Source organism: Chanodichthys erythropterus, chromosome 4, assembly GCF_024489055.1.
Source record: "Chanodichthys erythropterus isolate Z2021 chromosome 4, ASM2448905v1, whole genome shotgun sequence".
NCBI classification, from domain to species: domain Eukaryota; kingdom Metazoa; phylum Chordata; class Actinopteri; order Cypriniformes; family Xenocyprididae; genus Chanodichthys; species Chanodichthys erythropterus.
Genome location: NC_090224.1, coordinates 10,904,701 through 10,930,721, shown reverse-complemented (window position 1 = coordinate 10,930,721; position 26,021 = coordinate 10,904,701). Strand labels below are relative to the sequence as shown.

The window sequence follows — 26,021 nt, the reverse complement described above, 5'->3', positions numbered from 1 at the left end:
CAGTTCACATGACACTAACGTGAAAACGGACTTCATTCGCATCAATGGAAAGCATATTTACACTGTCTGAATCGTTCCCTATTCTCTATATTGTGCATTATGTGTCATTCACCATGTAGAAACTAGTAAATGTGTGAGCAAATGACCGATTTCAGCCACAGCTTCAGTGTCTGTTGATAGTGTAGGAGGGGGCGGGACACTTCAGATTCTAGAGAGCATTTGATTGGCAGTTGATCTGAAGAGCTGTGATGTCAATGATTCATTTTAGCGGAAGTGAAAGACTGTAAGTTTTGAATGCTTATATCTCCTAAATGTGAATTTTGTCATTGTTTTGGAACACACCAGCTTATTCATAACCTGAAGGCTAACATAGTTGCAAGAAAAAGTTTGTGAACCACTTGCAGAATCTGTGAAAATGTGAATAATTTTAACAAAATAAGAGAGATCATACAAAATGCATGTTATTTTTTATTTAGTACTGTCCTAAGATATTTTACATAAATGATGTTTACATATAATCCATAAGACAAAAAAAAAAAAAAAGCTGAATTTATTAAAATGACCCAGTTCAAAAGTATGTGAACCCTTGATTCTTCATACTGTGTGTGGTTACCTGATGATCCATGACTGTTTTTATGTTTTGTGATGGTTGTTAATGAGTTTCTTGTTTGTCCTGAACAGTTAAACTGAGCTCTGTTCTTCAGAAAAATCCTCCAGGTCCTGCATAATCTTTGATTTTCCAGCATCTTTTGCATATTTGAACCCTTTCCAGCAGTAACTGTATGATTGTGAGATCATCTTTTCGCACTGAGGACAACTGAGGGACTCAAACACAACTATTAAAAAAGGTTCAAACATTCACTGATGCTCCAGAAGGAAACTTGATGTATTAAGAAAACTTTTGGAATTTGAAGATCAAGGTATATTGTATTTAATCTGTCTTCTGGGAAACATGTAAGTATCTTCTGTTTCTTCTGAAGGGCAGTAGTAAATGAAAAAAATATATATATTTAAACGAAATAAGAAAAATCTTCATCCTGTTAAAAAGTTTTCACCCCCCGACTCGTTTAACTACTCGGGACAAACAAGAGACTCATAAACAACCAGGCTGGATCAAGCTAATGCGCATCTCTTGTGCCTCATTTCGGAGGCGCGAGTCTGACTGTTTCTATAGAAACCAGTGCTTCTAACGGCTGCTGCAGTGATGCGATGACTTTACCAGTCAGCAATTGGCTCTTATTTAGAAGGCGGGACTTATTCCATCATATTGCGCCTTGCACTTTCTCCCATTCAAAACAATAACAATGACACGTCTTGTGTTATTCTATAGTCTTTGTAATATTTTTGTGTATATTCTTTACTTTCAAGGAAAGTCTGTTCACTCAGCAGCCATATTTCTCAGGCTAGACTAGCCAATGCGCATGTGCAGTCCTAAGATCAAGTCTCAGGTTGCAATGACTTTATCAATCAACTATTTTACTTAGAAGGCAGGACGTGTTCCGCCATATTGCCTGTTGCAGTTTCTCCCATTCATAAGTAATAGGAAGAAACCGTCTATAGTCTTTGGTTGTGTCTTTTCACTGAAATTAGGCTTGTTCGAGATGCATCAGCACTGCGCAGACCGATCGGCGTATGACGTCAAAGTACCGCGAGAGCGATTTAAAAGCACAGGGAGTGGAATGCTCTCCAATCACTCTCGCGGTACTTTGATGTCATACGCTGATAGCGCCGATGCATCTCGAACAAGCCTAATTTCAGTGTTTCCTTTTCACAAATCCTCTCCAGTGGCCTCATGGGATAGAAAAGTGTCTATCGCACTTCTGAATCTCACTGGTAGTAGGTAGTAGTAGTAGGTCATCCGGGTACTACCGTTTTATGAAAATTATGAATACTGTTTTATGAATACTGTTCACGAATATCATGAATTTGGCCAAAGACTATAGAATAACACAAGACGTGTCACTCGTATTGTTTTGAATGGGAGAAAGCGCAACGTGCAATATGGCGGAATAAGTCCCGCCTTCTAAATAAGCTCCGGTTCCTATAGAAACAGTCAGACGCGCGCATCCGAAATGAGGCACAAGAGACGCGCATTTAGGTCTGCGCATGCGCATTAGCTTGATCCAGCCTGAAAAATACAGTTTGTTGTCATGAATCGAGCGTTTAGAAAAAAATTTATGAGACAGTTGTTGTCAGATTTCATTGGTGATTACAAATATGAAATTTAATCGAAAGCTTGGCAAACAGCTTTGGAGAATTTGATGTTTCCCCATTCAAAGAGATAGGAGTTGCACTTGCATGCCCAAGAGGCGTTTCAAAGATGGCCGCCGAGTGAAATGACTTGTCTTAAAGCGACTTTGATTTGGATCTTCTTTTTGCCTAGGCATATTTGGATGCAGTTTTGGACTAATTTGAATATTAGAATGCAGGCCAGTAGTTCTGTTCAACACATTTTAACACATTTAAATCAATTTCACAGATTTTTAGCAAAAAAGAAAAAAACCAAGATTCGATCTGGACCTGCTTTTAATCTTGCTGTGGGCCCCTGGTTACATTTTTATGTTGTCTCATTTTTGTTCTTTCCGCATCTTTTTACCATTTATGTTAAGAAAATGGCCTTCAGACTTGAGAAAAATGCAATATCTGTCTGAAAAGTGTCATTATTCTGTCGAGAAGCATGTTGAATGGGTTACGTGTGAGACTGCGGGGTTTAGGAAGTGAGCAAAAGGTGGACAAACGTATAGTGTCACCATTGGAAATAAGCTCTGGCAGCTGGAAACCATTTGCTCCCAAAGATGCTTGGGAGTGGAAACATACACACGCACACACACACACACACACACACACACACACACACACACACACACACACACACACACACACACACACACACACACTCATATATATATATACAGAGCTACTGCAGTTACATAACATGAAAAGAGAAGTACAGAAAAAAAGATAAATAGAACATTTTAAATGTCTCACTTGCAAAAAGTTGGTTCTGGTTCAGGATAGAGGTTGAATATTATGGGTTCCTGTAAAACGTGAACTTGATCAGAGTGTTTGTGCACTGATAGGCTCCGTGATGTCCCATCTGTTGTATGAATTCACAAGTAACCATATTATATAATCAAATTTAGGGTAGGAATGTAAGTTGAGGTATGTGTGTGGTCTTGTGTGGATTAGTTTAAAATGCAGGGTTGTTTACGAGCACTGCTGTTAGTTTGGGTATAATTACAGAGAGATGTCCTCCTGTGTGTGTGTGATTTGAGTTTGAACAGAAGTCTGTAATAACACATGGGTACTGGTTTACTGCGAGTACAGTGATGCAATTTTAAATTATTAATGACATTTAACTTCATTGCTCTCTTTGGACTTTGCTCTACTATAAATAAAAGTACAGTGCTTATGACATGAACCGTACAATGGAAGACTCAGAAGTACTGAGAGCGTGAACATCTCTCCTTTAATACAAGTCCGCCACCTAGTGTTAGTATTAGGTACTGGAGCATAGTGAGTATGCTTGACTGAAAGGCTGTTGCAGTCTTATTAGGCATGAAACTCTCTATTATATAATCATATACATTTAATATAACAAATTTTATTCTTGTTATTAGGGGGAGGACCCTCTTGGAATTGCAGTTTATTTTTCATTTGGAACTTAAGTTTAAAGTAGTTTTTTTTTTGAGATATTTTTAGATAAAAAATAAATAAAAATAATTCCGAATATTTTCCATCAACTTCCTCTTTGCATCTGATGTAGGATAGCAGACTAAATTTAAATCTCACTTGAGTTTTCTCAAATACCGAAAAGATAAGCTCTGCTTACATGTCGCGAACACAATAACTAAAGAAAACAGATACATCATGCTCTTTGAATTTATTTCAGGTTGATCACTTGCTTAACTTAAATGCGTTGGAAAAACAAAACCAATTTTTACATTTCTTCAATATTTAAAATATTAAAGAAAATACTGCAAATCAATTATAACAAGCTAATTTCTTTTACGTTCACACTACATGAACCAAAAATTAAATACATTTATAATGTAAAGTTAGTGACAAAGATTCTTGTCCTTTAGAGTCTTCATTTGCGATCATTTCAGTATGGCACATACAAGTTTGTTCTAGAATGCTTTAAAGAGCTGGTTGGGTAGATAGCCGAGATGAAGGAAGGAAGTTTGCGCCTCTCTCTCCAGGTTGGCCAGTTCCTGTACAGTTGGGGCCAATATATCCACATGGCCCTTATAGAGACCACCTGGGGGAAAATAGATATAGATATAAGTGACAGATACATAGTGAAATGCCTACAAACAGGACATCTGAAAAACACTCACCGCCGGTAGCCCTGCGCTGCCCGTATGTTACTTTGCCGTCAAATTCGTCAACAGGTACTTTGATGTCAGGTTCACACTGAGTAATGGTGCATTTCAGATGTTCCTCGATTTCTGACAACAACTAAAATAGAAGCACAATTAGAATAAGGATAAGTAAATTTGAATCTTGTTAATGTCATGTAAATGCAGTTCTCACCTCTTTCTCATTGTACCAAATAGTGCATCCTCCGTTCTCTTTGAGTTTGGTGTTATAGCAGCCTTTTCCTCTGCTGGCACAAACGTGGTACCACACCTGTGTGAAACCCCCCCCACACACACAAACACACAATTAACACACAAACAAATTACATTTCTACATTTCCACCAGTTCTCCTGTACTTTCTACTTACTTTCTCTTTCTCCATAGCAACCAGGGATATAGCCAAACCCATCCTGTAGTGACATCACAAATATTCACTCAAACGCTGACTAAATGTAATCAGACATGAAGACAGATTGCAGTCTACACATAATGATAGAAGATAAACGCTGGCCGTCACCTGTCCGCTCTGCCAACTCTTCCAATGCGATGAACGTAGTTCTGCTTCTCATCTGGTAGAGTCACATTTATCACTGCAAAACAGAACAATATTGCAATGATCTGTTTTTGAATTTATTTTAGATACGCTTGATTGAATTTTTTACTTTTTTTTTTAACAATGGGGTCTATTAATAAATGGCACATGTTGCTGTGGATTTGCACTGTGCGTTTAACAGAAAACTGGAAGCTTGTTTCTGCCACAGAATAAAGCAATTTAAAAGAATTTCAACTTTTTAACTTTTTTCAACTTTATAACTCGCAACTGCAAGTTTATATCTCACAATTCTGAGAAAAAAAGAATGGTCAGATATAAACTTGCAATTGCGAGTTATAAAGTCCAATTCTGAGGGGAAAAAAAGACTGACTTTAGATTTCTCACAATTCTGACTTTAAACTTGCAATTGCGAGAAAAAAGTCAGAATTGTGAGAGTCGCAATTACCTTTTTTTTTAAAAAAAATTTTATACAATGGTGGAAACAAGCTTCTATAGAAAAAACTTTGTTCATGGGTAATGTTTTTTTTTTTTTGCATAAATTCAGTAAGTCAAACAGAATTTTAACATTGACGGTTAAACAATCGAAATCATTCTGCAAATCAAATTGAATAAATATTAATGATATATTCATCTGTTTCATAAATTATTACTACTATTATTATTAATAATGATCATTTATTCAATAATAAAACCAAAATAATTAATAATTTATTTTTTTATTTATATTTTATTAAATACAGTATATAAATATTAAATTATTAACATTATTATTATTATTATTATTATTATTAAGAAAAATAACACATATGGCTTTACAGTCTAATGATTATTTAGTTATTATTGTGGCCAAAAACAATGATAATAATAAAAAAAAAAACATTCTGCATATTATAGGAAAGGCATACAAACTAAATTTTAGTGATTAAAGTCTGAAAATTGAGAAATTCTGGTCCTCCTTCTTACCATAAGGAACACCATGGATATCGATTCCTCTAGCAGCCACATCTGTGCAAATCAGAAACTTTACTTCCTGTTTCTAAAGTGATGATGATAAAAAAGTGACTATAGTCAGTAAAGTTATTCAGTTGCACAATTTAATTTATTTTAAATCTGATTCCAATTTTTCTTTACCTTGAATCGCTCCAAGTTATATTTGCGCTCATTTGGTTTCCTGTCACCATGAAGACAGACACAAGAGAACTGGTGTCCTTTCTTGTCTGGACCTGTGGGAAAAGCCAAATATTTGCATCCAGACCTGAAGGCATATAATGGATGTTAGACAATGATGTCAAAGCTGAAGCTGTGTGCCCGCCTCACCTCCTCCCTGCTTGATGAAGTACTGCTCCATATTGTCGCAGTCGATCTTTGTCCTGCAGAAGATGATGGCCTGATCCATCTTATGCTCCTTAATGGCTCTGATTGCATACTCTCCCTTCAGAATCTTAATGGCCTCTGACCACATCTCTGATAAAGCCATATAAAATGATTCACTGCAAGATCTTTATATCAGTCAAGGAAGGTCATTTTGAAATGTTCACAATTGATAATGCGAGCATGGAACCAATCAGATATTTCATTCAGATGTTCTTAAAGGCTGGGGATTCATACCTGGGGTGTTGGCTCCAGGTCGTGTGTCATCCTTGGTATGAACTTCATCAGTCTGGGAAAACACACAACATTACTGATTTAGACTTTGTGTACATTTAGGCAAATGCATAATGAAGTGAGATGTTTGTTACAGTTAAATATATGCACCCTGATGTGGCTCTTTCCCAGTCTCTCCCAAAGCCTGTCAGCTTTTGGGTTGACTGGCACCACCACGTGATGGACCGTTTCTGGTACAGAATCTTCTCCCTTCAGATCCACCCATGTGGGGAAATGCATGATCTTCTCTGAGAGCTTCTTCACGTCGAATGAATGCAGCGTGGCAGAGCAAACAATCACCTACATAACACACATGGTTCACAGATGAAGAACTGTACCTAACGAACTCTAATGCATATTGATGGAAAACAGATATGAGAGCTTTGATCACCTGTAGTCTCTTGCCATCTGAGGTGACCTGAGGGATCTGGTTGTAGACCCTCATGATGAAGTCGGTGTAGCCAGCTGTGAGGAGTCCATCCTGAACACATTTATTCAACCAGAATAAAAGTATTTCTTTTTTGCACTTTCCCATATGTTAAGATAAATTTAATCTTGATGATGATAAACATTTATAGCGTCTTTTGTTAAAACACCTCATACAATGTTAGGTGCATTTTTGTTTCAGCATTTTTGGCTTGTTTACTCAAATTGATGTAAAAGTTGAAATTATTTACAGTGAAATCATCAGCATGTCATGAATGCTGTCAATAGAACGTTTAGTTAAGCCAAAGTATTCCATTCATGCTAAACTGTACAGAATTATATAAGCTTAAGTGTTCAACATACACACTCATCCAGCACCAGGAAGCGGACTTGGGATAGATCCAGCTTTCCTGTTGATATGAGATCATCCAGTCTGCCCGGGGTCCCAACCACAATGTCAACCTAAAAGAGCAATAAAGTGTACAAACAAAAAGATGCATAGTATTGTAAACATTGTTTAATGTTGTAAATAATTCTAAACTGTATTATGGTTTAATGTTCTGAATTCTATATTATGGTCTAAGACAGATGTCCTCAACATTTTTCAGTCCAAGACCACTTTGTAGCTAGCTAGCTAATTATCAGCATCATTACTCCAGTCTTCAGTGTCACATGATCCTTCAGAAATTATTCTAATATGCTGATTTGGTGCTCAAGAAACATTTCTTATTATCAATATTGAAAACGGTTGCACTATTTTTATTTTATTCATTTTTGTGGAAACAGTAGTTTTTACAGGATTCTTTGATGAGTAGAAAGTTTAAAAGTACAGCATTTATTTGAAACAGAAATCGTTACTAACATTATAAATGTTTTTACTGTCACTTTTGTAATGCATCCTTGCATCCTAAATTCTTACTAACCCCAAGCTTTTGAATACTAGTGTATATCATGGACACTTACCCCACTTTCTAAAATGGAGAGCTGTTCTTTAGCGGCCACTCCTCCGATTATCAGAAGATCCCTGCAATAACATCACGATGATCAGTTAACGCCAATCCATCATCAGACTACAAAAATGAAACTCACTGCAGCTCCTCTGTCAATCTAAACTCACCTTAGTTTGGGATTATCAACATATTTCTTGAACTGGTTGACATTATTGAGGGTTTGTTCAGCCAGCTCTTTAGACGGCTCAATGATGAGAGCTTTGGGGGCGTTAGAACTGGATTTGACCTGACTCACTTTAGCACTGCCTGAGGACAAAAAACACATGACAGGCAGAATGCAAGAAAAACATTAATATAAGCCCTGCAGGCAGGGAGAAATTAATGTGTTTTCAAACTCACCTGTCTGGCTGGATTTGACCACATGACCATCTGAAGCCTGGTTCAGGGCCACATATCCATCTTTAGGTTGGTTTTTGAAGGGTTCATCACCAAAGTTGAATTTCAGTTCAGCATTCTGGGTTTGATTGACACAAATACACATTTTAAGAGTTGTTGGCGGTTAAAAAAAACGTTAGGCAGCAACGAGAAGGTGTTTATTATATGTAAAGAGTAGCTAGTAGTGCATGTCAGATACCTTCAGCACACAGGAAGCAAAGAAGGGCTGATTTTTCAGTTGCGGAGGGATCTCAAAAGCCAAACCCAGATCATTGCCTGGGAAAGCCAATCAGGAATCAATTACAGAGGCATATGAATTAAAGGCAGCTGGTACATCTATAAAACATTTATAGATGTACAGTTCACATACAGTTCAAAAATTTGAATTCTTTCATTAAAGGTGCCCAAGAATGCTTTTTCACAAGATGTAATATAAGTCTAAGGTGTCTCCTGAATGTGTCTGTGAAGTTTCAGCTCAAAATACCCCATAGATTTTTTTTAATTAATTTTTTTAACTGCCTATTTTGGGCATCATTAACTATACACTGATTTTGGCAGCGCGCTGCCCCTTTAAATTGCCTGCTCCCTGCCACACAAGCTCTCGACTATATTACAGTGCATTTACAAAGTTCACACAGCTAATATAACCCTCAAATGGATCTTTACAAGATGTTCGTCATGCATGCTGTATGCATGCTTCGAATTATGTGAGTAAAGTATTTATTTTGATGTTTACGTTTGTTTCTGTATGAGTTTGAGGCTGTGATCCATGGCTAACGGCTAATGCTACACTGTTGGAGAGATTTATAAAGAATGAAGTTGTGTTTATGAATTATACAGACTGCAAGTGTTTAAAAATGAAAATAGCGACGGCTCGTCTCCGTGAATACAGTAAGAAACGATGGTAACTTTAACCACATTTAACAGTGTATTAGCAACATGCTAATGAAACATTTAGAAAGACAATTTAGAAAGATCACAAAAAATATCATGATATCATGGATCATGTCAGTTATTATCACTCCATCTGCCATTTTTCGCTGTTGTTCTTGCTGGCTTACCTTGTTTGTGCACAGATCCAGACGTTAATACTGCCTTTCCTTGTCTAATGCCTTGAACATGGGCTGGCATTATGCAAATATTGGGGTCATACATATTAATGATCCCGACTGTGTGATCCGCGTGTTTTCCGGAAGTCTTTTAAACACATGAGATTTACATAAGGAGGAGGAAACAATGGGGTTTGAAACTCAGCGTATGTCTTTTCCATGTACTGAACTCTTGTTATTTAACTATGCCAAGATAAATTCAATTTTTGATTCTAGGGCACCTTTAATATAAAGTTCAAAAGAACAGCTTTTATTTGAAATAAAAATCTTTTGAAAAACTATAAATATCTTAACTGTCACTTTTGATCAATTTATTGCATCCTTGCTAAATAAATGCATTATAAAGTCTTTCAACATGCTGCACGTGTGACAACATGCTCAATGAAATATAATTTATATATTTTATAAAATATCTCCAAGGCATAAAAACAAACCTAACCATTTTTGGAGAATGACACATGGCCTTTATCCACATCTATGTAGCATCCGATGGTGTCGTGCATAGTGAATTCCTGGAAAAGACATAAATCATGTCAAATCTCTAAAACTTGAGTATCAAATCAAAGTCTCTCATTATGCCTTACCTCTCCATAACTATCAAACTGCTTATTGTGAGATTTCTTTCCAGTTCCCCCAAAGCCAAATCCATATTTATCCGTTCCTAAGAGAATAAGAAAAATATTATTACTGAAGTTATGGTAGAACCAGATCAGAGTAATGAGGTCATACTGAAACATACCCAAGTCCAGTGATGCCTGGGCAGTGGACCAGCCCACCCTGCACAGCCCTTGATCGTGACAGGCCACTTCATAATAATACTTCCCTGGAGAAAAAGGAGTGAAAACTGAATCTTCCCAGGACGCCCTTGGTTTTTAGAAAGAAAACACAAAAAGGTTGTTATCTTACCTTTTGTGACTCCTTTGGTGGAACGACAGCCATGCCACTCTTTGAACTCTCTGCTCTGACAGCACAGGCCATCGGCACCAATAGCTAAAGAAAAAAAAATAAATAAATAAATTTGTTGCAACAAAGAAGTGAAAATAAGCTTGCAGAATCACAATGAAGAGTTCAGGATCAAACCAGGCTAGGTCTTTCACATACAAGTAAAAAAAGTTAAACACTTACCAAATGCTGGGCTTCTGTCATAGGGGTTCATCTGCCATTTATTGAAAACTGGGATGGACAACAAATCCAAGAACAACAATCAATTAATTGAAATCAAATAATAATCTATCTAATACATGAGAGCAAATGTCAGGAAAGTGGTTTCTGAAATGAAATTCGCTAGCAGTTTCAATATACTTCAGACATTGGAGGTAAAGTTAATAATGTTTAATTGCCTTTTGTTGCACAAATTTCTACTATTATCATTTAAGTATTATTTATATACTATTATAGTATTTATTAATATTTTGAATTAGCTTTTATTTTTACTTTTAAATTTAGTATAAATTAATAATTTTATGTGCTTTGTCATTTTATTTCTTTTTTGTACATATTTATATTTTGATTTTAGTTTCAGTAATTTTAGTACTTCATCTTAGTTTCTAAGGTAACATTTCATCTAATATTTATATCTTATTTCAATTAATAAAAATTATTGTTAATAGCTTTAGTTTAGTTTTCGTTAACAATAACAGCATACAGTAAAATCTCCAGTCAGAGACAAGCCATCAAAACATAAAAAAAATAATGATAAAATGGGGACATATGATCACCATATAGTAATTCTTACTGATGGTGTGTCAATATAAATTAAGAGTAGCTGTACATAAATTAGTTGAATGATTACATAGAAATAAGTTTAATACCTGCTCCTCCTGTCTTCACCGCACTACGTCCCTTCTTCCCCTCCTGCTGGTCTTTAAGAGTCTCATAGACTATTTGGATGACTGGAATACTGAAGGCCTACAAGACCACAATCACATTTCACTGATCCTTTCATACATTTGTTTATATACATTTAAAACTATAATATACAATATACGTTTATAACAAAGTGCACAGCCAAAACCCAAAACTGCTGCGGCATCAGCATTTATTTATGTGAATGGTTTCACACTTACTCCAGTTTTTCCGCTCCCAGTCTCAGCGGCCTGTGAACATAAACACACAGGTGAGCACAGAGGTGTGGATCATACACACATAGGCACTGGCATTGGATATGATGGTGATTCTCACCATGAGCACGTCTCCTCCACCCAGAATCAGAGGGATGGATTCGGCCTGAATGTCTGTTGGCAACCTGAAAGAGAAGATCAATTCCTACTTTATTATGCATGGATAAATAACTTATTAATACACCACCTATGAGGTGTGCAAGAACTAGGACGGGGGTTTTCAAAGTGGAGTCCGCAATGGAGTGCTGGGGACTCCTTGGGAATGTTTAGAGAAAAGCAGTGTAAAAATAATAATAAAATAATATTTTATTTAAAAGTAAATAAAAATATAAAAAAAAGATTGAAAACCCCTGAACAATGAGACGCTGTCTAACTCACAGCCAGTCCATTTCTTCCACCGCCTGTGCAATTTCAGGCATTACTCCCATTTCTGTAAGGCAAAACAAACAGATATACACATTGCAAATAGTTTAACCACACTCAATTTATTACTAAAAATAGTTTTACTAAAATGTTGACAGGTAAATCTCACCGCCGAACGCTGCCATGGTGTCAAACTCCTGCGTATCACTCCACCGGATGTAACGTGTGCTATTTTTGACAGGGTGCTAGCAGAAAAAACGGTCCGTGCGGATTGCACTTTCTCGCTTCAGTTCCGCTGGTCTTGTTTTATTAAAATAAAATATATAAAGTTAATTTTAAAATTCATACAATTAATATTTTAGTTACAGATACGTTTAGAAAACAACTTATAGATAATCAGAAGCAAAATTGAAAGCTCATCGGTCTCTTTTTATGTACCTCGCAAGCCGCCGTAGTGTGACGTGAGCACAGTCCAGTTCATTGAAAACATGGCAGGTGATATTATTCTGGAAGACGATGAGGAGAATATTTTATATGATTTACTTGTTAACACAGAATGGCCACCCGAAACAGACACGCAGGTTTGTCAAAATATACCCACTTTCTTTGAATAAATGATTTTTCTTACCCGATATTGAAATATTTACGTTTATTCAATCAGATCAGTTCTGCGCAAGTTGTTTTGAGCCACGTATCCAAGTTCATCATCCAGGGTTTATATTCAGCAAAAATGATTATGTAATAAATATAATCATGATGATTTAAATCTCGTTATATATTATTTTTTTCTGTATATTTTCACGTATAATCTCCAGCCTGCTTGTTTTGGGAGAAAGGGCAAGCTGACATGCTTAAATTGTTCATTTAACAGGCGAATGACAGTTGATGCAAGCAGTCCTGTAGATTCACGAGACCGTGAAATCATGCTGTTTGTGTTTGATGTGTTTCAGCTGCGTGGATTGAAGGAACACAACTCTTCACTCGTTGCAAAGGCAGTAACAGGTATGAACAGCAAGGATAAGATGCAGAACATGTTTGCAAGATGTTATCAGTCAAATATAGTCATAAATATTGAAATGGTGAAATGGTTGGGTAAAATGTGACTAGACCGCATACATTCTTGAGACACAGCCATCATTCCACACAGCCAGCAGCTTATTGTTATAGACAACAGTGTTTCAATTTGAATGTTATTTTTGGCAGATGTTTAACTCAATATAAAAGAAACGTCTTTGGGATAAGGTCCTAATCTTATCTTATTTAGTGATTTTAAATTTTGGAGTCTGAACCAAGTTGCTTGTACATTTTAAGATTATTTTCAGTTCAAGTGAGTTTTTTACACATGAAAAATATTTGATCAACTTTACTTATGCATTTCATTTCGGAATAAAACGACTTTCGGTAATATTACAAATACGATTTCATTGGGTAACTATTTAAGTTAACAAACTAACTATGCAAAACACTTCTAAAGCATTTATTAATCTATCTTAGTAAATGTTAATTTCAACATTTACTAATACATTATTGAAATTAAAAGTTATATTTGTTAACATTAATTAATGCACTGTGAACAAACACGAACTGTATTATTTTATATACAACAAAGATGAATACATTTAAATTTTTAATTCATGTTCGTTAATACATAAACTAATGTTAAGAAATCAGACCTTACCTAAAGTGTTACCCAGCTTTCTATTCAAATTATGCCTTTTGCAGTTTTTAGATGATTTTCTCATTATTTTTAGTGTTATTTTAGTATTATTTATAGCATAATTTGTATTAACTAATTTTGAATGAGCTTTTATATTTTTATATTTTCAATTTTCATTTAAGTACATTTTTGTAATTTGCTTTTATTTGTCTTTTATATTAGTTTTTAATATTTCTATATAGCTTTAGTACTTCAACTTATTTCAGTTAGTAGTTGCCAATGCAACATTTCTAATTTTAGTTAGAAAAGTTTTTCTTAATATTCATATTTTCAGCTTTATTTTATATACTGAAAATAGTTTTTTATGCTGATTATATTTTCGAGGTCTGTATAAGCTGCTTTGCATTACTCCAACAATTGCATTACTGCCATAACATGGCAGTCAGATTATAAAATAATAGTCTAAATGTTGTGTCTTACAGGACCCTTCAGGTTCATTCTGCACTACCTTTGGTACAGGTGAGATATTGTCTCTGTTTGTTGTGTTTACAGTGAAGTATACATGCACAGTAGCTATGTGTTTAGAATTGGTAATAGATAGTAATTTCTTTCATTTAAAATATTAAGTAAATGAAGATATAATATCATAATACACTCAAAAGTTTGGGGTCGATAAGATCTTATGCTCACAAAGGCTGCATTTATTTGGTCAAAAATACAGTATTACATTATTTAAAATAACTGTTTTCTGTTTTAATATTTAAAAAAAATGCAAATTATTGCTGTGATGGAAAAGCTGAATTTTCTACAGCCATTACTCCAGTCTTCAGTGTCACATGATCCTTCAGAAATCATTCTAATATGCTGATTTTGGGCTCAAGAAACATTTCTTAATATTATCAATACTGAAAACGGTTATGCTGCTTAATATTTTTGTGGTAAACATGACACGTTGATTGTGGTAAACATGACACATGATTTGTTTTCAGGATTCATTGACTAGAAACAGCATTTATTTAAAATAGAAATCTTTTTGTTTATTGTATAAATGTATTTGCTGTCACTTCTAATCATTTTAATATGCCTTGCTGAAAAAGTCAGTACAATCTCTGTGCTTTTCTCTGTATTTCAGCCCCTCCAGTTCAACTCTGCCACCTGGACTGGTTCGCCTCGCAACCAAACAAGTGAACTGGCAGTTGGTGCTGGCAAGGTAATACCACCAGTTTTTGCTTATAAAAGCTTTCAGAGAGTCAGTCTAATCCAGGAATGTTTTGGCTGGTTCATCTACAGTGTGAAAAGCTCTTGTTGTATATTGATCATCCACGTCTCATTGACTCTGCATTACTGAAGTGAATAAGATACTGTGTCCCTAATTTAGACTCTAGAGTTGTTTTAGATTCATTATAACTGCAACAACACTGTTTTCTTGGGTTTTCAGGAAATCATTATTTTGTTTGTATTTTGGTTGTGAGATATCCAAATTTAATTAAACATCTGTTTGTCGATGCAAGCCATGTAATCTCAATCAAACTAATTTTTTCCTTCACTGTTCTTGTTCCTGCCAGTTATCTGGTTATGCAAAACAGTGCAACACAAGCAGAGATGGCGAGCTTTAATTAGCTATTGATTTCCAGATGGAAGACAATGTTCTCTGTGTTAGAAATGCTTATTTTTGGCTCTGTGTTTGCTTACACAATCATTCTGTCTTCTTTTTCCCCATTTTGTTTATATATATAATATATATATATATATATATTTATTTTTTTCTTCTGTGCAGTAATGGGAAGCTCCTGGCTGTGGTTCAGGACCAATGCGTGGAAATTAGGTAATTCTGCACATCGATTGGAAATGTTTGCCCTTTCTATAATTGGTTAATTTTTCACCCTCTTGTCTCGGGTGCTGTTCAGCTGAGCAAAGCTACTTCTGAGATTGATGATTTGGCACAGATGATGTATTTTTAAATGCATGTTTGTGTGTTTTCATGTACAATTTGGTTTCAGTAGGTGTGATTTATTACGCTAGCACCAGCTAATCCACTCATGCAGAATTGAAAGTGTCACGCTTCATGGTTTAAGAAATTCAGAGCCTGATATTCTGAAAACAACTTCTAAACATCTAATTGCTTAATCTAAAAAAAATCTATAGTTTTTCTCCCCATTCTCCTACGTTTACTTACTAAAGGGCTGATGTGAACTCAAAACACTCACGTGTAAAGGCCTGTTCACATCAAGAACGATAACTACGATTATAACTAATTTAGCGTCCATATTTGTCATCCGCCGCTTTAAATGCTTGAGCTCTTTAAAGCAGGATGGATTCTGATTGGCTGTCAATGTTTTCATCAGCTGGAAAAAAATGGTTCTGAAAGTGATTCCAATGATATTGTTTCTCTGTGCCGTTGTCGTTATATTTGTGGTGTGGATTCTGCTATTCTTTTATATTTAGAACGATTTTTAGAACAATATCTTCATTGTTATCATTATAGTTAAGGTACTTGGGCCTTATCAACATGATTGATGCTCTCTTTCAGGTCAGCTAAAGATGACTTTGGATCTATCATAGGAAAATGCCAAGGTACAGTAAATGTCTTGTTTTTGTTTAGTTATGCCAGGGTATTCTGCCAAATTTTCAACAAAATCAATTGCATATAACAAGTTTTGTTAATTTTGACATTTGCAATATGTCATTCTAGTAAAGCCTTGAAGATTTCGCTTAAAAAAATACTTCACAACATTAATTTAATCATTATAAAGCTTATGAATATGAATATTATGAATTTTACTGAATTTTCAGTATTATAAATATTAATTAGGCGATGTATATTGTGTATTATTCATTGATGGTGTTAATAATTTGCTGAAAAGCAGGCAACTGGGTGTTAGCCATGTTAGGATTACCATATTTTGCAAGATTGTTTGTTAAATCGAGATCTCTGCTTGGTCTTGAAGTCACTTTTTTTATGTTTTCTTGCCATTTTTGCTTGCTGTTTCAGAGAATGAAATCTGCCACTGTGAATTTCCAGTCTTTGGTTAAATAGGCTGTTTTACTTGTTATTCTCTTCTCTGCTCTATATTTCTTATAGCTTTACATTTACGTTGAATATTTTATGAGCAATATCATTCAGAGAATAGGCCTGCGGACACGCAAGTCTGCATTCAATTCACTTTCATTCGTACTGTCTTAGTTCATTTCAGTTCATTTCATGGAGATTGCATTCAGCCAGTACTTTCTATAAAGGCAGAATTTCCAGTAGTGTGAAGTATATGAAATTGATGTGTTTGATTAATTGCCATAGTCTTTTGTGTTCTATTTCCAAGCTGCTTTTTCATTCTTTCTCTCTGATCTTGTGGGGCAAAATGTGATGCTTATAGATACATTTTTTTTTTCTGTGCTATAATTCTGATGGAAATGCAAAGGTAAACTAAATGTACAAATAGAGAAAATTGGCATGCATTAAATATCCAACGTTGGCTGATAGAAAAGAAGTGAAATATCAGTTATCTGCAAATATAATCATGCATCCCTAACAAAATTTTTTTGTAGTGCATGATGAGTCGTCTGTATTTTTGGTCCAAGAAGTGAAAAATGGACAAGCAGATGATGGGATTGGCCCCATCTGTCATATGATATTACTATAACGATATCTTTATTAGTGCCCATACCAATGGATGATATTGTTGCATGCATTCAAAATCGATAGATACAAAATACTGTACTGTACTGTACTGTTCTTAATGCTTCTTTCCATTGCAACAAACAGAGTAGAGCGTAGTTTAAAAAGTCACATTTCTAGTCTAGTCTGCCTCGGTAGTGATGGGCAACCAAAATGATGGCCAGTCAGATTGAAGAAGGCGGGGCTTAACATTCACCGAAGACACTTTTAGTTTTTACAGTGATTGTTAGCGTGCGTGGTAAGATATAAGTAGCTAAACATTTAATATTTGACAACTGATTTATGATGGATATATTTAAGGACCCACAGTAACATAAAGTGATGCAAACTACTGAAAGGTGCCATCGAATTGAAAATTGAATTTATCTTGGCATAGTTAAATAACAAGAGTTCAGTACATGGAAATGACATACAGTGAGTCTCAAACTCCATTGTTTCCTCCTTCTTATATAAATCTCATTTGTTTAAAAGACCTCTGAAGAACAGGCGAATCTCAACATAACACCGACTGTTACGTAACAGTCGGGATCATTAATATGTACGCCCCCAATATTTGCATATGCCAGCCCATGATCAAGGCATTACACAAGGACAGCCAGTATTAATGTCTGGATCTGTGCAGAGCTGAATCATCAGACTAGGTAAGCAAGCAAGGACAATAGCGAAAAATGTCAGATGGAGCGATAATAACTGACATGATCCATGATGTCTTTTTAGTGATATTTGTAAATTGTCTTTCTAAATGTTTTGTTAGCATGTTGCTAATGTACTGTTAAATGTGGTTAAAGTTACCATCGTTTATTACTGTATTGACAGAGACAAGAGCTGTTGCTATTTTCATTTTTAAACACTTGCAGTCTGTATAATTCATAAACACAACTTCATTCTTTATAAATCTCTCCAACATAGATAGTGCTCTGTGGCTAAAGCTAACATTACACAAACTCATTCAGAATCAAATGTAAACATCCAAATAAATACCAAACTTAGGCGATTAGACATGCTGCATGACGAACACTTTGTAAAGATCCATTTTGAGGGTTATATTAGCTGTGTGAACTTTGTTTATGCAGTGATAGAGTCGAGAGCTCGGGAGGGGGTGGAGAGCACGAGCAATTAAAGGCGCCACAGCCTGAATCAGCGCATTTCTAATTATGCCTCAAAATAGGCAGTTAAAAAAAAAAAAAAATTATGAGGGTATTTTGAGCTGAAACTTCACAGACACATTCAGGGGACACCTTAGACTTATATTACATCTTGTAAAAAAACGTTCGATGGCACCTTTAAACTTTTTTAAATGTATTTTACCATTTTGAATTGAAAATATGCTATCATTTAAATTGTCATTTCATAACTGAATGTGATGACAAAAAATTTTTTTTTACATTTTTGATGTATTAGACATACAAACAAGACTGAATGTGTACATATTTTTAAATAAAATATTATTTGCAAAGTTTAAATGGATTACTTCACACCTATATAGGCTTTAATTAGACCTAGAACTTCTTCTACCATTCTTATCTCTTCTTTATTCCCTTAAAACCCTTTTAATCCTTTAATTTTTTAATTTCTTTAAATGAAAAGACCCCCCCCCCCCCCCCCAGCAATGTTTATGGTTACAGCCTTGATCAGCAAATATTATTGTAGCATATCTACAACATAAAAGTTCTTGTAGTGCAAGATGAGTCATCAGTATTTTTGGTCCGACAAGCAGATTTGCTCAATTTGTCATATGATATGACTACCAAATGCTAACCCTGTGATGCTTTCTATAATTTATAAGTGAACGGAAGCCAGCACGGACCTTTACGGATCAGCATTCAGCCCAAAATGAAAGTCATGAGTTGGTTACTATGAATGGCTGCTTTGTTTTTCGTCCAAACGCAATTTCCCTCGTGTTTCTTGTTGTGTGAGCACAAAGTGACTCAGCGCTTCCATCTCAGGGAGACATTTTTATAGCGAGTATGCGCTCAACCGGGTTGCTTTGCTGACTTTGCATATTTTCTATCTAAAAAGCACTATGTGCCCCCCACCCCCCACTCTTTTTTTATTTAAATGAGATTTACGGTGTGCAAATCTGCCCAGATAGCATACAGTACACTCATTCCACAAATTCAGGCAATATTGGTCCCGGCGTTCATCTTAGATTAATTAGCTTTTAACAGCTGAGAGGTGATTTATGGACCCTGCTTAAGCGTTTCCCCTACCGATATTTATCTTGCTAAGTGCCATCGTTCATTGTGAATTATTGAAACTCTCCCTCCCAATATTTCTGCACATTTCTACCTGAATAGAAATCGCCAGCTTGCGTTTCCCAGTTTTCAACACCTCAGGGGTCGAATTGATGGTAAGGTTGCTATGGCAACCACTGGCTTTGATGTACACCGCGGAGTCGTGTGCATCTGATCTCAGCGGTGCAGCTCCCACCAAAGCCAAAATGTTTTTAATCAAAGGTCTGCTTTATTAACCCCCTCTTGTCTGATGAATGGTAGTTGGATGGTTTCAAGTATGCATTTTGAAGCGCTCCGTATGTAGGCTGTGGGGATGAAACGGTTGCTAGGCCCTGAAGCTGTTGTATCATGTGGCTGGTGTTTAAGTGTTACTTTAGTGTTTAAGTATACAGATCGTATCATGCTGGGGTTTTGAACTTTAATTGAAGAGCCTTGGGCTCATCCTGCACTGAATCGGTGCTGTTTGACTGCAGTGAACGTTTTGATTTCCTCACTGTTGACCATGGAGTTTACTAAAAGAAAATGTGTCTTGGCTTCATTGGTCGATGCCAAATTGTCTTTTCTTTAAAAAAAGGTCTAATTAATCTATTATGCATCAAAGGTTTAGCATAATCTGTTTGCAGATGTGTTAATGATGTTAAAGTCATTAAACTTTAAATTTTAACATATAAAAATGCATATTATTTTATAAAAATACACTAAACATGCAATTTATATAATATAATATTATATATATATATATATATATATATATATATATATATATATATATATATATATATATATATATATGTATATATGTATATGTATATATGTATATGTATATATGTATATGTATATATGTATATGTGTATATATATATATAAAATAATATTAGTAACTTGAATATACCTGTTCTGGAACATGGTTTTTAACTTTTTAAATTACCATAAGAAAAAATGTTTACAAAAAATATTTAAACAAGTCTTCTTATTATAACTGATTTTTTGTTCTGAAGTATGAGGGCAGCAAGATTTTTATTTTTATTTTTTTAAAGGTGCCCTAGAACTTTTTTTAAAAAGATGTAATATAAGTCTATTTCTATTTCTATTTCTCTTTTCTCTGTTGTCCTTGCTTGCTTACCTAGTCTGATGATTCGGCTGTGCACAGATCCAGATGTGTAATCCCTTTCATAATGTTGGGAACATGGGCTGGCATATGCAAATTTTGGGGGTGTACACCCCGACTGTTACGTAACAATGGAGTTTGTGACTCACTGTCATTTCCATGTACTGAACTCTTGTTATTTAACTATGCCAAGGTAAATTCAATTTTTGAATCTAGGGCACCTTTTAAAGAAAAAAAAAATTCTTCTATTCAGCAAAGATATATTAAATTGATCAAAAGAGACAGAAGACTGAAAGACATTTATATATGGTACAAAAGATTTAGATTAAAAAAGGCTGTTCTTTTGAACTTTCTAACTAAAGAATCTCATTTTCCACAAATATTTTAAGCAGCAACCGTTTTCAACATTGATAATAAAAAGAAATGTTTCTTGAGCGCCAAATCAGCATATTAGAATGATTTCTGAAGGGTCATGTGACACTGAAGACTGGAGTCATGTCTGCAGAAAATTCAACTTTGCCATCACAGGAATAAATTACATATTAAAAATAGTCATTTCAATAATGTAATAATATTTTACAGTTAGTGTCTGTGTTTTTTATCAAACGAATGCTTATTGACCCCAAACTCTTGAATGGTCATGTATATTTAAAATCTTTCTCCGGCAAAACACGTCCAGGTACATTTAGTACTACAATACATTTCTGTTCTCCTTCCTGCTGCAGTACCCAAGGATCCAAACCCTCACTGGCGCAGGGTAGCGTGGAGTCATGATTGTGCTCTGCTGGCGTACGCTGACAGCACCGGTACGGTCCGAGTCTTTGACCTGATGGGCAGCGAACTCTTCGTTATACCACCGGTATGTCACGCATAGTGTTCTATTTTTCACACCTCCTGTCATTCTCCTTTCCTCAGTCATTCTCTCTCTATCACTCTCTCACACACTATCACTCTGTTGACACGGAGTCCACTTTCCGTAATGACTGGTTCCTAATGACTGAATTTCAGGCTTGTGTGCTTTGCCCTCTGGCTTCCTGCACGGCACTCTTCTCTCATTCTCTCATTTTTTTTTTTCTGTCTATCTGTAGACTGGGTAGGTCTGACCCTCTCGAGAGGAGGCTTTTCCCACTCTGTTGCCCAAGCAAGGAACACATTTTCTGGTTCCCTTCAGCTCTAAGCCCCCTGATGCCCTTGAAGGACATTTTCTGAGGAGTTTCTCTATCAGAAAGAGAGCTCTCTTGCCCTTTACCATTTTCAAATTTCCCTTCATCCTCCCCTCCCCTCTGTCTTTCTTTTGATTGCACTGCTAGTGAGGTCTCAGTTAGTATATCACCGGCCCTTTCTGTCTCTGTCTCTCTTGCTGGCTCTCATCCTCCCCCGCATTACTCTGCACTCTTCCATCTCTCTGTCAGAAACTATTAGTTTAGTCTCACAAGATGCCCTCTCTCTATCAAACAGTCTCTGAGTGTAATGACCTGTATGACTCCATATATTTTTGTCACTTTTAAACTCTGCTTCCATCTCTACCTCATCTTTTTGATGTCTTTCTTTTTGTCTGTGTCTCTAGGCCATGAGCTTCCCGGGAGATTTTAGCTATGCAGCAGCCGGTCTGATGTTCTTGGAATACACCGCCAGTGCCCAGTGGTCAGCAGAGCTGCTGGTCATCACATACAGCGGTCAGCTCAAGAGTTACCTGGTCAGGTATGTGACGAGCAAGGTTATCATAGGTTATCATAGACAAAACTATTGATTGAGAAATATTTTGTAGAGTGATAAAATAATACAAAGCAAACAAAAACTGAAACAAAATGAAAGAAAAACAATGGTTTAAAATGAACTGAAATGAAACTACTATTTTTTTCTTTTGTTTATATTAAATAGCATAGAAAATGATATCATGCAATACATAGAATAGCCAAGAGAGTCGGAAAAGTGGGTTAAATGTCAGTTTATTTATTTATTTATTTTTTTTATGGGTGTTTGCTGAGAAAGCACAAGCCTTACCCTTAGACAACAGTCTCATGCAGACAAAAATCTGTCTAGGCTAGAATCTAATTTGCTGGGTTTATGCTATTTGTATGCTATTTAATTGTAAAGTTGAACTTTTCCCAATTGTCAAGAGTTTGGGAGGATATTGGAGGATAAGAAAGCACTAATCCATCTGCGTTTAAAGAGTGTTATGGGATGTTAGATAGTAGAATATTTGTGTTGTAATACATGGATCAAACATTGAAAGATATTGGAACAAGACCACCAGAGAAGATTCTGATGATTCAGATGCTTTCAGATCCTCTCTAACCAAATTCCCTTTGACTCTTCCAGGGCCAGATTTTCTGCCACTAAACCCAAAAGTCTGCGTCTTGTGTTTATCTCTGTTCTGAGGGGGAGGCTTAGCTTTGAGTATTAATAAAATTTGCCTGCAGTTTCCAATTTGTAATTCTTTGTTTAATCAGTCAGCTCAAGTTTTTAAAGTTGAAAAAAATCTGCTTTATTCTCCTCAAAAACTTGGCTGTAGGCTTTGAAGCGTTCTCTCCCTAATGTTGTTAAATGGAAGTGTTTGCAATTGCATTACTTTGAGGAAGTTTTCAAAGTCATTTAGAAATGTTGGAATAACGTTGGACTAAGTGGTTCTTTCAAGAGCATTTTTGACACAAAGCTCAAGAAACAAAATTCTCACTCACTCTTTAAGAAATCATGAAACTCACTCAAAATACTTCAAATTGTATTTGCCCTTCACTCTCTGAAACCATTCAAACATGCAAACGCAATGGCCATTCTTATCAGGACAGCTAAGCAACACATCCTACATTTAAAGGTTTCCGCTAAATGAACTGTGTAAGTTTTCAACGCAGGACTCAACATAAGGATGGTCCGATGGCTACAGGTCAGTTTGAGTTTTGGGTCAGTTGATGGAACTGTCACTTACCCTAACTGTTGTTCTATAGATCATATACATGTGTTTGTATGCCTTGCAAACTTTACAAACCACGTTTGTTTTCACATATATAACATTTATTTATTCTGCTAACAGTGAAGTAATGTTTTGCACCATATGCCATCTTTTTTCAGTTTTGTTTTGTTGAATGCTTAAAATTAAGTGAAAAATATTTAAATATTTCTTTCTGACACATGTAAAGTATTTTGCCAAAATGATTGGTACCAGTGAAAATGTTGGCAGAGCAAGTAACTGTTTTAATTTTATTTTTTTATTTTTTTATTTTTTATGTTTAGTTTTGTTGAAGGCTTAACATTAAATAGTAAACACATGTAAAATATGCCTTGTTTATTTGGACCAGTGAAAATGTTGGCAGGACAAGTAAGAATCAGAACAAATGGCCTGTCCGGTCAATAAAAAACCTACCAATGTAACCCCTCCGGTTCTACTTGCACCTTCCAAACTGGATTCGAATTAGCGTTTCTAGCATGGGAGGCGGGTGAGTTAACAAGGACACTAAAGACCGCAGCCTCTAACGTCTGTCACTAGTGTGCCTCTTGAGGCCAGTGGAGTGAGGTTTACAGTTCTTACTAGCTGGCCTCTGTTACACTCACCCCCATAAACCTCACTCCCATCTGGGTCACGGCACCAATGTAACCCCTCTGGTTCTACTTGAACAACTCTGAGCCAGATTTGAACCAGCGTTTCCGGCATGGGGGTAGGTGTGCTAGCAAGGACGCTAAAGACTGCAGCCTCTAGTGTCTAAGATGGCAGCCCCTAACGTCTGTCACTAGTGCGCCTCTTGAGGCCAGGGGAGTGAGGTTTTACTCACACAGCTCTTACTAGCTGGCCTCCGTTACACTCACCCCCTAAACCTCACTCCCATCTGGGTCACAGCACCAGTGTAACCCCTCTGGTTCTACATGAACACCTCTGAGCTGGATTTGAACCAGCGTTTCTGACATAGGAGGCAGGCATGCTAGCAAGGACGCTAAAGACTGCAGCCTCTAGTGCAGGGATGGACAACTCCGGTCCTGGAGGGCCAGTGTCCTGCAGAGTTTATCTCCATCCCTGATTAAAACTCACTTGCCTATAACTTTCTACTAATCCTAAAGACCTTGATTAGTTGGTTCAGGTGTGTTTGATTAGGGTTGGAGCTAAACTCTGCTGGACACTGGCCCTCCAGGACCGGAGTTGTCCATCCCTGCTCTAGTGTCTGTCAGTGGTGCGCCTCTTGAGGCAAGGGGAGTGAGGTTTTACTCGCACAGCTCTTACTAGCTGGCCTCCGTTACACTCACCCCCCCCAAACCTTACTCCCATCCAGTCACGGCACCAACGTAAACTTCCGGTTCTACTGCGAGCGGTATTCGGACCAGCATTTCTGGCGGCATTTCTCTTAGTAGCTGGCCTCCGTTACTCTTGCATCTAATTGATTTTTCTCTTTAACAGTGTCTTGAACCACAGTGTTTTATTAATCTGGCCTGGTAAAGACTATTATAATGTTGATACATTGATTTCCTGTTTCTGTTTTGCTCTCAGTGTTGGAACCAATCAGGGTTTTCAAGAGAATCACACCTTCAGTTTCTCTGCCCACTATTCGAATGGCATTACCACTGCAATATATCATCCTAGCCACAGGTGAGACCCTCATCTCGAAGCTGTTTTTGTTGTGTGTGTGTGTGTGAGACTATCACAGATGTGTTTTTCTCTAAGAGTAAACACACAATCAGCTGGCATAACTCAACTTTTGGATCACACTTGTAATTTGTATTATTCCCACTATACATGTTTGAAATGAAATTCACTTTGGCTTGTGTTTTAGGCAGTGCTTGTTGATTTTTAAGAAAAAAAATAGTTAGGACATTAGCCGCCACATGGGGGCAGTGTTTATATAGTGTGTAGAGGTGTGCGTGTTTGTGGATTTATTTGTATGTGCTGTTCACATGTGTCTAGATCAGATTAGATCCCTTTCCTGTATTCATCAGCCCCTCATGGCCCACTTTGGCCTCATAAGTGGTTTGAGGTGCTCTGTGCATGATGTGTGTGTTTTCCTGACTCATGCTCCTAATGTGTTTGTCTGTTTGTCAGGTTGCTGTTGGTGGGAGGGTGTGAGTCTGGAGACATTGATGTGTCCAGGGCGAGCCGTTGCGGGATCACAGCATGGAGGGTGTTGTCAGGGTCACCTCACTATAAACAGGTCACCAGTTATGAGGATGACATTACTGCGGTGAGTCTTTTAATACTTGGGTCAGAAAATATTAATGATACAGCATCCCTGACATGCATTCTTTCACAAAAAAATCTGGGCATCTCAGGTCTCTGATGATTGGCTTTGATCTTCTAGTTTTCCACTGGAGAAAAGAAAAAAAGGCAGTGGAACTTTAACTGAGTTTCTGAGGAAAATTACTGTCTTGATGTTTGGGTGTTGTGCTTGGTTGCCAAGTGCTGCTAGG

The 26,021-nt window shown here is 36.4% G+C and overlaps 2 protein-coding genes across 4 annotated transcripts in view; one reads left to right on the top strand and one right to left on the bottom strand.

Annotated features, from left to right (window-relative positions):
- Nucleotides 1-3,846: 3,846 nt before the first annotated feature.
- Nucleotides 3,847-12,221, bottom strand: ddx1 (DEAD (Asp-Glu-Ala-Asp) box helicase 1). Its single transcript, XM_067384031.1, has 26 exons — nucleotides 12,132-12,221; nucleotides 11,978-12,029; nucleotides 11,661-11,724; nucleotides 11,546-11,575; nucleotides 11,291-11,387; nucleotides 10,605-10,652; nucleotides 10,386-10,469; nucleotides 10,219-10,302; nucleotides 10,064-10,140; nucleotides 9,919-9,991; nucleotides 8,570-8,646; nucleotides 8,335-8,449; nucleotides 8,103-8,241; nucleotides 7,949-8,009; nucleotides 7,349-7,447; nucleotides 6,951-7,040; nucleotides 6,671-6,859; nucleotides 6,524-6,575; nucleotides 6,233-6,379; nucleotides 6,047-6,138; nucleotides 5,879-5,951; nucleotides 4,880-4,952; nucleotides 4,730-4,772; nucleotides 4,537-4,632; nucleotides 4,341-4,461; nucleotides 3,847-4,261 (listed from the first exon to the last, which is right to left on the bottom strand). The coding sequence occupies exons 1-26, from the start codon at nucleotides 12,145-12,147 to the stop codon at nucleotides 4,131-4,133; spliced, it is 2,223 nt and encodes a 740-aa protein (XP_067240132.1). The 5' UTR covers nucleotides 12,148-12,221; the 3' UTR covers nucleotides 3,847-4,130.
- A 213-nt stretch (nucleotides 12,222-12,434) lies between these two features.
- Nucleotides 12,435-26,021, top strand: part of nbas (NBAS subunit of NRZ tethering complex) — a 189,004-nt gene continuing 175,417 nt past the window's right edge. For all 3 annotated transcript variants that reach the window (XR_010894960.1, XM_067384030.1, XM_067384029.1), the window contains exons 1-10: nucleotides 12,435-12,543; nucleotides 12,913-12,964; nucleotides 14,102-14,138; nucleotides 14,752-14,829; nucleotides 15,397-15,444; nucleotides 16,150-16,193; nucleotides 21,359-21,492; nucleotides 22,201-22,334; nucleotides 25,108-25,206; nucleotides 25,657-25,795. Coding sequence is in view for 2 of the 3 variants with exons in the window: in XM_067384030.1 (XP_067240131.1) it covers nucleotides 12,451-12,543; nucleotides 12,913-12,964; nucleotides 14,102-14,138; nucleotides 14,752-14,829; nucleotides 15,397-15,444; nucleotides 16,150-16,193; nucleotides 21,359-21,492; nucleotides 22,201-22,334; nucleotides 25,108-25,206; nucleotides 25,657-25,795 (858 nt within the window). In the remaining variant the exon portion in view is untranslated. The remainder of the gene's footprint in view (nucleotides 12,544-12,912; nucleotides 12,965-14,101; nucleotides 14,139-14,751; nucleotides 14,830-15,396; nucleotides 15,445-16,149; nucleotides 16,194-21,358; nucleotides 21,493-22,200; nucleotides 22,335-25,107; nucleotides 25,207-25,656; nucleotides 25,796-26,021) is intronic.